We start from the raw sequence: 12759 nt of genomic DNA, 5'->3' as shown, positions 1-12759 counted from the left end.
AAATAACCCCAGAAACAGGACTCGCCCTCCTCGAGAGAGGAGCTGGCAAAGAGCAACCAGGGAGCGTTTGCTGCCGAGACGTTACAAGAAGGGTGTCGGAGGAGAAGGAGCCGCCGAGGCAGAGCCGTGCTCTGCCGGGGCTACGAGCCGGGCGTTCCGAGAGCGGCGCGGCAACGGCCGCCCCCAGCCCGCGGCGCCGGGGAAGGAGCCGCGCTGCTTTAACGGCACGCAGGTCCTCGCAGGGCTCCCTCTCCTGCCGTACACGCTCTCCTTTCTTCTCCTCTCTATTCAGCCGTAGGAGTGGGTGGTTCATCCAGGCAGCAACAGGAGGAGGCTAGTCAAGGGCAGCTGTCAAAATCTCTCCCCTCGCCCCCTTCCTCCTTCCAGTTTAATGATCAAACGCCTGCCTGGAAGAAAGGCGAGGGAGCAGAAGGCACGGAGGGCTCCCCCTGCACTCCGGGCCCCGCCACTCTCCGTTGTGTGTGCATGAGTGAGCGAGCCAGGGTGTACCCCCCCCCCCCTCCGCCGGCCCTCCCCTGCTATCTGACAGAGCCGAAGCAGCCCGGGAGGGGAGGAGAGACGAGCAGGAGGAGGAGGCAGCAACAGCCGCAGCAAGTGCTAGCGTAGCTCTCGGTTACTCTCCCTTACTCACTGCTGGAAGGTGGGGGAGGGCGGGCCGCGCGTACCTTTTCCTCTCGAGCCTTTTCTCACTTTAACAAGCTGGGGCCAATCATCGGCAGCAAGGAACAAAGGGAAGGGGGGAGGGAAGCCCACCGCGGCTACGGCCGCCGCCAGAAAACCCCGGACCGGCAGAGCCCCGCCGGCTCCCGCTGACAGCGGCGCGGCACCGGGCGCCTCGCACCGGGCTCCTCGCCTGCCGGCCGCGGCGATTCCTCCTCCACGTCCTTCTCTTCCTCCTCCTCCCGCTGCCAGCCGAGTTTAAAGGGCGACGGTGCCCGCTCGCGGGGAGAGAAACTTGGGTCGGCGAGCGGCTGCCCCTCGCTCCTGGTGTGCGGGGTGTCCAGCGGGAGCAGCGGCTCGGTCCTCGCGATCAAGATGAAAAGTAAAAAAGGTAGTTGTGAGTTTGCGTGTGAGCGAGTGAGTGAGTGCGAGGGGCCGCCCGACCCCCGTCCCGCCGCCGCGGCCAGAGCGGGGAGCCCGGCGTTTGCCTCCTCCCTATGGGAACGACTTGAGTGCCAAGTGAAACGGAGCCTCTTTCCCTTCTCCTCTCGCCCGTTTTCTCCCTTTCCCTCCCCCGCCGGGGCCGAGCTGCCGTCGAAGATGGCAGTGGATGTTCCGCTCCCAGACAAAACATGCGGGGCTGTTGTTTGGACGCGGCCGCGTCTCCATGCTGCTGGCTCGCTGTCAACAACATGCCCCAGCGCCTGCTTTGTGCGCGGAGAAGTTTTGTTTTCGCTCCCTCCGCGGAGCCTGTTCCGCCCCCCCCCCTTTCTTTTTCTTGTTTTGTTTTGCTTTTTTGGTCTCCTTTCTGCACCAAACTTCGCCAGCCTGGTAACCTCGGGCGAGCGTGCGAGTCGTTTTCGCAACTTTTTCCGTTACCGGAGGGAAGGAGGAGAGGGGCGGCCGCGCTCGGCACTCTTTGTTCGGGCGCCGGGCACGCGCGTGTGAGTCAGTGCTGCTGAGGAGGCAGCGCGGACGGAGTTTTAAAACCCATCTGCGCCTCTGTCTGCCCCGCTGTTTGGTAGCGCTTATGCTTTTTCCTTCCCTCCTTTATCCCTTAGAAAACAGTAAATAATACAAAAAAGTTTCCACACAGTTGGGGTTGAGGGAGGGGGAGACCCCCCCCCACACACAAAGAAGTTTTATTGTGTTAATTTCCACACTGACAAACTTTATATACAGTTAAAGGATTGTTACCCCTTTCTTTTGTAGGGCTTTATGTGTCTTTAAATGAGAGCTTGACCACAAAGACGTGCAGCGTGCTCTCGGATTTAATGCATTCCCATTTTACACATCTGCCAGGGTGGGAGGAAGGTTGGAAAGCAATTTACAGGAAACGGGTGTCTTTTCAGTTGCGATTTACCAACCTGCGCTGTGGATGAAGAGCGTTTTGCATTTAAAGACCATTAAATCAGCCAAAGTCGAGGGATAGAAGGGAGTAGTGCGCATGTTCAGTACTCCAGAGTTGTGCTGTTTTCCCTCTAGTATGCATTCCTGCGGCTCTATAGTAGAGCAGTGTCGCTCGTTGTTAATATCCCTGGAGCAATTAATGCATATGTAGTTAGTGAAATCATTGCACTGCTGGAAACGTGTTGTACTAATATGGTTTACAGGCTTCATAAGAAGCTTTGGACTTGGCAGTCATTTAAGAGCAGCGCACACAAAGGGAATTAAAGCCACAAAGTTTAAAAAGCAGGCAAGGTGCTGTTTAAAAGCAGAGAATTCAGAGTTCTGGCCAGAACTTTGTATTTACGGCCTCACCATGGATTTTAGTCTGTTAACTAACTTGATTGATTTTTTTGATTACAACATATGTTGCATACCAAACCCAGCCCTCTATACCTAGAGACAGTGACAGCTTTGACTTTAAATGTTTCAGTTGTCTTAGGTACTTTCAGATTCTTAACCTTATTACAAGTTTTTTTTTTTTCTTATAGTTTCACTGAATTAATTTAGCGCAGTTATTTTTAGGACATTCCTATGCTCCCTATTTGCACAGCAGTGGTGAGCTGGTTTCCTGTCTGCTGTTACTTCCATTGTTCAGACTTCTCTCCCCGAGGGCAGCTGCTGGTTGTTGAAATACCAAACTCCCTGCACTTTCAACTGTTGTTCTTGCCACCCCCGAAATAAATGTGTGTGAAAAATGCTGACGTAGTTTCTAGGTATGCATGTGTAGATCTTTGTGTGTGAGCAAGAGGGAGATGTGCTTTGAGGGTTGGAAGTTCTGGCTTGAAACAATGGAAACAATGAAAGGTGACATGTTGGAGGGAGAACTTTTGAGAGGGGCTATCGGCCTGGGCTCTGGCAGAAATTGTAGGGCGAAGAGACAAAGATGGAAACTTTAGAAAGATGTTAAGGCTAGGGAGCCTCTGTGTTATTAAAGGTTAGGCTTGTAATTACTCGTAGCCTGGCATTTGAGGCGTATTCAAGAAGTTTCAAGAAATGACTTTGTTTCAGATTTCTTTCTTGCGGTCCTAGAAGAATCCTGTTTTTAAAAAAACTGTATAGCACAGCCAAGTCTGGCTGCTTTGGAACCAATGGAGCTCAAGCTGTGAAATGCAGAGGAAAACAAACAAGCTAGTTCCTCAATTATGAAGCATATTCAGAGGAAAAGTTGTTACTGTGGAAATTCCCATATGCATCTTTATAGTTCTTGGTTACTTATGAATAATTTTAGGCTAATTTATTTTTGTTTATGTTTTTTAAATCTGCATTAAATTTTAGTTAGGGTGTCTTTTTAAAGAGGCTGTGGGTTAAAACCCTGAGAATTTTTCTGTGGATAGATTTATTTATGAATAATAGCAGTCTGATAGCAATCACACTGAACACTGAGCTTGTTAATTAACTGATTTAGAATATGATCATGCAAAGACACAGGCATGTGTTCAAGTTCATACATGTGAGGAATCCAACTGAAGTCGGTCACAACAGGATTGGGGCCTTGGATGGGAGCTAGTTGTGTTTATCTGTGCTCGCAAACATCCAGCTTAAGAAATTCACAGACTCCAGAGAATGTGTGGGAGGGAGGTTTTTCTTAAGGTGATTTTTGCCCATTCCCTCTCTGGAGGGCAGAGATTGCTTCTTGGGGCATACTTTGTCCTGTTTTAAACAACAGTTGGCTTCTGCCACTTCCTCTGTGAAGCTCTTCCTCAACACAATAGGATGGCTTTCCTGATATTCAGCCTAAATCTCTCATTTGCTTAACTTCCATCTCAGTCTCTCTCTAAATACTTGTCCTTCTTTTCCTGTTTAAGTATTCAGCATGCCTCGTTAAGTAGCTGCAGTTTATTTTGAAATCAACTTTAGTCATCACTGTACTTTTTTTTTCTCAAGTTGTTTCAAGCTGTTAACTGCTGGGTGTTGAGCCTAGCATTGTGTATGAGATTCTAGGTGTAATCTTTCCTGAGCTGATTACAGGAGGACCTGTAAAGTCTTTGGGCTGTGATACAATGCAGTGGTGCATTCAATCATGTCTATGACTTCAGCTAGGAAGCCAGGAAGGTAAAGTCATTTATAAAGACAGGATGCTGATCATACAGTTCTCAGGTCATGAACAGCTTGGAGTGAATAGGGACTGCTCATCTAAGGGAAGATGGCAGGATTTGAGGACTAGGGTTTTGTATTGTTTTTTAGACCTCTCTGCAGATGAACTTGTGCTGCTTTAGTCATGTAAAAGCAGTATTTCCATTTAGATTATCTGTGTTCAGGAGAAAACATAAAGTAACCTGACACTAGCCTGCTTTTAAGATGAAATAAATTACTGGGTTAGCTGGACCTTTATTCTGAGTGTCAATAACAGTAGGCCAATGGTCCAGTCATGGAGCCTCGCCAGGAACCTTTTCAGTTGGGCCCTGTTAAAACAGGAAACCAGCAGCGAATAGCCTGATTACTAACAAGAAGGAAAAACAAAGCTGGGCTGTAATCGGCAGGAATGCTTTAATGAAAACAGAGCCTTGACAGCAACAACGTGGCTCCTGCTCTAGTAAAAAATATCAGCTGAGGTAGTGAGAGATTTCTAGCCATGACTTCCTGTTGCTGCTCTGTCTGCACCGCAGTGGAGATGTCCGCTGAAGGTTCAGAGGGCTCATCCTCTATTTAAATGAGGAGAAGTTGTAACACACTGGTTTTCCTGCTCAACCAAAACTTGTTTTGTTTCACTAGCTCGCTCTGTCAATTAATATGACTCGCCAAGTAAGGGGGCAGAGGGCAGGCTCCAGTGTTGATTCACTGTGACTAGGTAGGCTGCAGTTAGTCAGAGGCAACTTTTACCTTAGAAGAGCAGTGTCAGGAGATCCTATTTGCGAAACAAAGATTTCATGTGGTTGGCTTTTAGACACTATTCTGTCAAGTAGATTTTTTTTTTTAAGGTGGAAAGAAGTTCTAAAACAAGTTTTGCTGTCAACTCAGCGTTCTTGAATTCAGAAAGGCTTCAGTGGAGTTTTTGAGCTGTGTATGAGATCTCAGAGAGGTTTTTTCCAAATGTGGCGTGTTTGGAGTATTTCATGTTACGCTGTGTAAATGCAGCTTACAAACTCTTAGACATCGAATTTTCCTCAGAGGAGTAGTTTCTTTGGCTTCTCTTCCCTCTTATTTCCAACATTTACTGTTAGCCTCTCCCTGTTTCCCAAGGTCTTGCTTTGCTGCCTATTATATTTAAAAACAAACAAACAAAACAAAAAAACCCCAACCCACTGAAGTGCTGCAACACTTCCAGTTTCTGACAAACAAGAGCAGCGCACTTAGGTTATTCAGACAGTGTTTGCAAGCTAGTTTTAGCTAGTTTTAAAGTTTGACTTAAAAGGAATGAGCTGCTTTGCAGAGCCATCATGTTGTCTGTGCATGATCTTTGTTCCAAGCAGTGCTACTCCAGGCTCGGGAACCCGTTGTGCAAGGCATGGTTTCAGGTTAAATGGCAAGCATGACAGCACTTACCTCAAAGCTGTTACAAGTAAAATAGGTTTTGCTCAGAATCTTATTAAAGTAAACTTGACATACTTTCTATACCAATTAAGGATCTGTTTGCATAATTTGGCGTTTATCTTGTGTTGGCTATTTAAGTAGTATCCTATTGTTCCTGTTCTATGACTGGATAATTCATGTAGCTAATCATCTAGGAAAAATGTATATTCAGCTGCAATGTTCGCAGTTTGCTGTTTGTTAGTTACATAAATCAGCAATTGAGAGTATGAAAACAATACTATGCAAGTTACTAAAGTAACTACACCAGACAAATTGCAGATTGATCATGCTACAGGGAATGCTTCCATGCCAAAAACGTGCATTGAAATCTGAATAACTTAAACTAAGGATATTGGGTCTAGTCTTAAATTAGGGAGAAGGAAGAAAAATTCATAACATCAGCTTTGACTACAGTTTGAAAGCATGGGGATGGGTCCTACTCCCCTTCCCCGTTCAGTATTGAACAAAACTTGCATCCATCCCTCTTTTAAAAATTACATTAATTTCTTCTATTTGTTTACTTGTGTGCATAAATATTGCTTTATGTAGTTTTATATTTCACAGGCACACTTTCCATGTTTTGAGGCTGACTTTATTTTCTTAGATAAAGCAGATTTTTTGAAATACGGGCAGTTGCTCACAGAATTTTTACTTTTGATGTTTGACTTTGTTAGCTGTTGTGCATGAGCAAGTTCCTTTTTTTTTCCCCCTCCCCTAAATGAAATGCAGGTTCAGGACAACAACAAAAAATATGATCCAAGGACTTGCTTTCCTTCTACAATTTCTAGAAAATGCTTCAGAAAACTAATATATTTTGAGCCAAAATAAATATTGGATAGTACTGATATAAATCTAAATAAGAGCTATCACTAACTTCTATTTTTGCAAGATGCTTAAAATTATGGGTAAGATTAAAATACTTAAAACTAAAGCATTGTTTTATTTATATTAATTTATTCATTAATTTGTGTATCTGTCAAAGGAGCAGAATTGTAGTCTTGCTAGCTATGGACTATAAAATACTTGATTTTTATTTTATTTTATTTACGTACTATAGCTTCAGATAAGTAGTAGTATGGTATATATATAAAGGACAAATGAAATTTTAAAATTGGTTCCTTTATTTGTAATGAAGGAAAAAGAAAGATAAGCAGTTAACTTGTAAATTTGGAGTCTTTACAGTAAGTGTAGCACAAAGCACACACTTCCACAGATTGAACTGTGATAGGAAAACCTTGAAGTTGAAAAATAATCAGGCCACATTCAAAGTGGAACATCTTAAAAAACGTTAAATGATTGCAGTTCTTTGATACAGAAGTACAATTAACTAACAATAGTGCACCTCCTAATACATGCACATTGAGTGGTGGACTTGATATGAGTTAAGCACTATGTTCTTTCCTTTTTCTTAAAGTAGGTGAAAATCAATGTGGGGTGGGGCAGATGCAATTTTCCCTTTCTTTTCCTCTTTTCGATTTAGTTTTTATTAATAGATATAAAACCTACAAGCTATCTCTCCCAAAAGGGAGGCATCAGCATGTTAAGGAGTAATTAAATAACCCATTGCTTGAATTGGGTGTATGGGTTTTAAGTTTTTGCCTTTTGGCTTCTTGCCTAGTCACTGGATAGTTATTCTTGAAGAAAAGTGTTGCATGCATACCATAGCAAGCACATTTGTATGATATTGGCATTAGATAGAAGCTATCTGATAACATGCAGTGGATAAAAGGTTGCTAGGGGAACAAGAAAATGAGGGTTTATGGAAAAGAATTCCCCTTGGAACAGATCATTGGCGCTACTTTTTGTTCCGCTGACAGGGAAGCCACAGCTTGACAAGTTTAACGCTACAGGACAAATCCCCTTTAAAGGAGGCTGTAGCCTGATTCACAGTAAAGATGGTTAATATAATAAAAAGTGTCTGAACCAGAAAATACTGAAGCCAAGTAGTTTACTGAGTTAGGAGGCTAATTATTCTTGCTTTTTTATAATTGTAGGTGTAGTTGCAATATCAGGCAGCGAAACAGAGGATGATGACACTATGGATGTCCCACTAGATCTTTCCTCTTCTGCTGGCTCTGGCAAACGGAGAAGACGTGGCAACCTGCCCAAGGAATCAGTGCAGATTCTTCGGGACTGGCTATATGAGCACCGATACAATGCTTATCCTTCAGAGCAAGAAAAGGCGCTGTTATCCCGACAAACACACCTTTCCACACTACAGGTATTCAAAAAAACAGCCCTTGCTTTTTAAGTGCTCTCTTTTCCTAATTTACCTAAAGTCTAGTCTCTGATACAAAATGTTTATACTGCATGTGGCATTTCCTCTTACTGTTACTCAGTCCTCTTCTGATGTCACTTGTGAGGAGAAATACTGTTTTAGCTACCAGTGTACTAAGTCATGATGATGTTTGCTAATTGGGAATAAACTGCCTTTTAGGGGAGAGCAGACAGTCATGAATTTGAACACACATGTTAATTTTTGCAGGACCAGGGCCCAAAAGACAGAAAAGTCTCTATAGGGTAATTTGGTATGTAGAAAAAGTATTTATTCATTTTGTCAGCAGAGCTTTTATGGTGTTAGGTACACAGCTTAACAGTATAACTCTTCACTTTCAAAACTGTAACTTGAGGCTCATTCTGTAGAACGTGCACATATATAATTATGTATATGATTACTTCCATTAAGATCAGTGGAACAACCTGTGTGGATAAAGCTGCTCAAGTGCATTAGTGTGGGTGTAATCAGGCTTTTAGGTGGTTGAGAGTTCTGGATTCTCATCCAGGGGCTGTGCCACTGACAGCTGTGGCACATCATTTTTGTCTTTACTTTCTTCTGTAGAATAGCTAGAAAAAACAACCGCTTTCTAGGGAAAGTGGCTGCATAAAATCTTCTTTAAACCCTGCATTTGAGAGATGGTAGATACAGAGTGCTCCTGTTAACTACTGAGCTTTATTTTTTCAGATTAATTCTCTAGTACAAATTCCATAATTGACTGTTAAATAAAATTTCCTTAATGTAACATCATAAAGAAAATCTTCATTATGTAGTAAACACAAAGACGTTAAACTATAAACTGTCCTGTATCACCCAGGAAACTGGTTTGATATTTAAACAAGGACAAACTTAAATGAGGTAATTCATGTTATGTCTGTCGACACAGTCAGTTGAACAAGGAAAATCAGTAACTATTTGTGGGAGGAGTGGCTCTCTTCAGAGAGAAAAGGTTTTCCTGTTGTTAATTAACCTAAGTGTAGGGAACAATAGCTAATAGGTTAATGTGTGTGCACAGAGTTAAAAGCTAAACCTTTCAGTTCAGGCTAGCAGTCTTTAGATTTCCTGGGGCTTTTTGTAAAAGGAGTGGGGAGCTGGGGGTAGAACAGGGACAAGGGAAAGGCCTTTGCAAAGCATGTCAGAACTTGTCAGTAGGTCTCTCTTTTGTTCTGCAGTTAAGGAAACTGCTTGGAGGGATTCATTAATCTAACCGAATGACTCTAGTGGCACATAGTTGGAAATGGATGAAGGTAGAAATTAAGATGTCATTATATTCCCAGGTCTGCAACTGGTTTATCAATGCACGCCGCAGGCTTTTACCTGACATGCTGAGGAAGGATGGCAAAGACCCAAATCAATTCACTATCTCGCGAAGAGGGACCAAGCTTTCCGAGGGCGGTCTGGTGGAGTCTTCCATGAGCACAAAGAACTACATTCCACTGCTGGAGGAGAACTCCTTCCTTCCTGCTACCACAGCACTCAACAAGACTGTGTCCTCTTCTAAACCTGCTTCCCCAGGATCAGTCCTGGCTCGACCATCAGTGATTTGCCACACAACCGTGACTGCGTTGAAAGATGCCCCTTTCCATTTTTGCCAGCCAGCAGATGTAGGCCAGACCACGGACCTGCAGCAGCCCCCAGCTAACGGCTTCACAGACAACTCTCTCTCCTACCATGAGGATGCATCTAAACTGGGACCTGGTGCAAATGCACAAAGTGGGCTCTTTAACACTCCTCCTCCAACCCCACCAGACCTTAACCAGGATTTTAGTGGATTTCAGCTACTGGTGGATGTTGCACTCAAAAGGGCGGCAGAGATGGAGTTGCAGGCAAAACTTATGGCCTAAATCCACTTCCTTCTCCTTCCTCGTTTTGTTTTTCCAGGCAGGGATCTAACAGCTGTGTGGTTATTGCCACCCACACAATATCAAAAGACTTATCTGCATTATTATTATTTTTTTTTATTAATCTTATTTGCACAAGGGATTGCTGAAATGAAGCTTCCTGTCACTGAGATGGTCTTCAGTGGAATATGGTCATTCCAAGAATTATAAACTTAAAGCTACTGTAGAAAGAAAGGATTGTGTGTGTTTTTTTTTTAATGTTTTCTTTGTAGGTTTTTCATAATGTGAGATGGTTCCCAAGATCATGTGATTTGTTTTTGTTTCTTTCAGACTGTGCAATATCTAGTAATGATATAGAGTCTTCTTATCATTCCCATGTGGAACAGAATATACCGACACGCTGTCTAAAAATGAATTTTCAATTTTTTTAACAATATGAACTTGGATGATTATGCTTTTTTCTCATAATGTAATAAAATATTTTCTTTAAAAATGGATGCACACAGAGTATTTTGTTTAATACGAGCTTTGCAGAAAACCGAGCTTTACCCTTGAAATAAACTGAAGTAAGAAATACTTTTTTTGAGCTCATACTGACTTTGTTTGGTTTAGAGAGCTACACTAGCAGTTGTTGTTAACCAGATGTTTAAAGGAATGCTGAGAAGTGGGCCAGAAGTACCTGACTGTGTTCTGCTATGCTGAAATTTTTAAAGAGGCCAAAGGGAACTATGTAGTCAACTTGCATTAAATTTCAGAGGGGATGTGTTGGGCCCCTCTAAGAATTTAAGCTTTTGGCTACTAAAAATACCTTAGGACTAGGAGATGCAACAGCCTCCGGTAGCTTCTCTGGAAGATGAAACAATGCCAGACAAAGGATTGGGGTTAACGTTCTTCGCAGGTCTTTGAGATACAACTTCTGGGCATTACTGCTTACAAGCTTGCAGGGGGTTCCCAATCCTTCTTTTCTTGGACTATCAATAATGAGATTTGGATTCTCTCATTCTAGGGGACTGGCACAGAATAGACAATACATTAGGCTGGAATTTGAATTTAGGGAACCAGATCTTCGAGATACTTAAACACTGAACAGTTGACTTAAGTTTCAAGAGAGATCCCTGTTGTATTTGGGTGTACTGTAGCCAAAGAAATCTTGAGTTACTTTTCAGAGTAAGACTTGGCTATCAAATGACACACCACGTCCCAAAAAATGGGGAGGCTTGTAGCTCATAATCCAGTTTATTTGAATGTCAGTCACCCACTCTTATCCTTCTAACAACAGTGAAACAGCAGAGCTCTAGGGGAAAAAATTGGTTCTGGTTAATCCTTAAAAACAAACCTGTTGTCTGTTCAGGAGGAGGGTTGAGCAGGAGAGCTGGCAAACTAAATGCTATTCTTAGGAATAGAAGATAGCAGTATTTATGTGTATGTGTTGTTTTGTTTTTTTCTCTCTCTGTTGTAAAGTGACAAATACTCCCCTTCCCCTTTGTCTTCTGGAGTACTCTGGGAAGTTTCTACCCAACTTCTTCTCTTGTTAAACCTTGAAGTTTAAAATCAATGGCTGTATGTTTTAAAGAACAAATAGTAAGCAGTGTGGGTAAGGCTCTCTAGGGCCATCCTCATATACTGTATGTGTATAGTATTATGTACAAAGAAAAGTATGTTGTATTGAACACAGAAAAAAAATGAGAATAGCTAGAAAATGAGACTAGCTAGAGATAGCTATATACTTCATCTTCAAGGAATAGCATAGAAGCTCAGAAAGAGTCTTGTCATTTTTCTCCATGCCTGGACACTATACTTTTAGGTATCCCAAGGGAAAGGGCCTCTGCACGCTTTTTTGGCCACTCGTAAAAAAAGTGGAAGTACACCCGTGTGTAACTGTGAGGTCCGCTGAAGGAAAAGCTGGGCCTTTTGTGGCATGGATTCTTGCTCTCAAAGGCTCCTAGGGAGACTGCTTTGGTGCCTTCTTTGCTAAAAGCCTGTAAGCTGCTTTCTTGTCCAAATGCAAGACAAAGATTTTTATTCTCCTTATGCCCATGCATCAAGCACTGGACAAGAAAAAAACAACCTAAAGTAAATATTTGAGTTGTTTGATCTGAGTTGTTTGACTTCTTCCTTCATTTTTCACAGCAGGTTATTAGTGGGTTGAGGGGTAGAGGAAAAGTAGGGGAATGAGATCAGTAAAAAGTGTTCTCAGAGATCCTTACTCTTCATTACTCTGCCATTAAAAAATATGCCAGCAAGTTTAGGAAAAAAAAATTGAGCTTTGCTTGCTGAGCTGAATAGTTCTGCAAGTCCACTAAAACAGGTATAGTAATGAAAATAGGATGAGGAAGAAAACTTGCCATTCAGATTAAAACAGTTTTCATTGAAAGTAAGGAGATGTGGTTTCGGTGCAATTTTCATTTATCTTTATGCCACACTAAGTGGCGTTAGTGTAACTGAGAGCCAAACTCTGCACCTGTGGTGATTTCCTTTCTTCTGACTGACTTATCCTGGGGACTTCATTGTGGCTAGTATTGCTGGAGGCTAATTATTTCTTGTTAAGGTTACACCTAGAAGTTCAGCTATAGTTATAAGCCAAACCTCTTCAGCTGAGTAGCACCTGGCACACAGAGAAAAAGCTTTTCCCTACCCTCAGGTGTTATTTAACTTGGAGGAAGAAAGTGACTCATTTTGAAGTACCACTAAAATAATATCAAAAGGGAGTTTCTGCTTTCCTGTAATCTAGCGCTGATAGATTTGGTTCAGGCTATTGAAGTTTGCCTGAATCTATTCTTTCAGAGCAGAAAGTAACTCCTGATAAAACTATCGAGGTTAGATTTGGGACATCAGGTGGAGCCAGGATCCAAAACCGAGCAGGAGTTCTAATTACTAGTGAATCAAAGGCTTCATGTGCCAGCCACTCATCCCTGTGCGAGCAAAAGGAAAGTTTATTTCTGGAAATGTGTTTGGCTATGGAATAGGGGGAAAAAAAACAGTAAAAAGAAACAATGAGAAAAC

General features: G+C 42.6%; 1 protein-coding gene across 1 annotated transcript; it reads left to right on the top strand.

Annotated features, from left to right (window-relative positions):
* Positions 1-592: 592 nt before the first annotated feature.
* TGIF1 (TGFB induced factor homeobox 1) lies at positions 593-10243 on the top strand. Its single transcript, XM_062568117.1, has 3 exons — positions 593-1072; positions 7635-7861; positions 9193-10243. The coding sequence occupies exons 1-3, from the start codon at positions 1057-1059 to the stop codon at positions 9757-9759; spliced, it is 810 nt and encodes a 269-aa protein (XP_062424101.1). The 5' UTR covers positions 593-1056; the 3' UTR covers positions 9760-10243.
* The last annotated feature ends 2516 nt before the right edge of the window (positions 10244-12759 follow it).

The sequence above is a fragment of the Rhea pennata genome, chromosome 2 (assembly GCF_028389875.1).
Source record: "Rhea pennata isolate bPtePen1 chromosome 2, bPtePen1.pri, whole genome shotgun sequence".
NCBI classification, from domain to species: Eukaryota; Metazoa; Chordata; class Aves; order Rheiformes; family Rheidae; genus Rhea; species Rhea pennata.
Note: the sequence above shows the minus strand (reverse complement) of the source record. Positions and strands in the feature narration are given on the sequence as shown.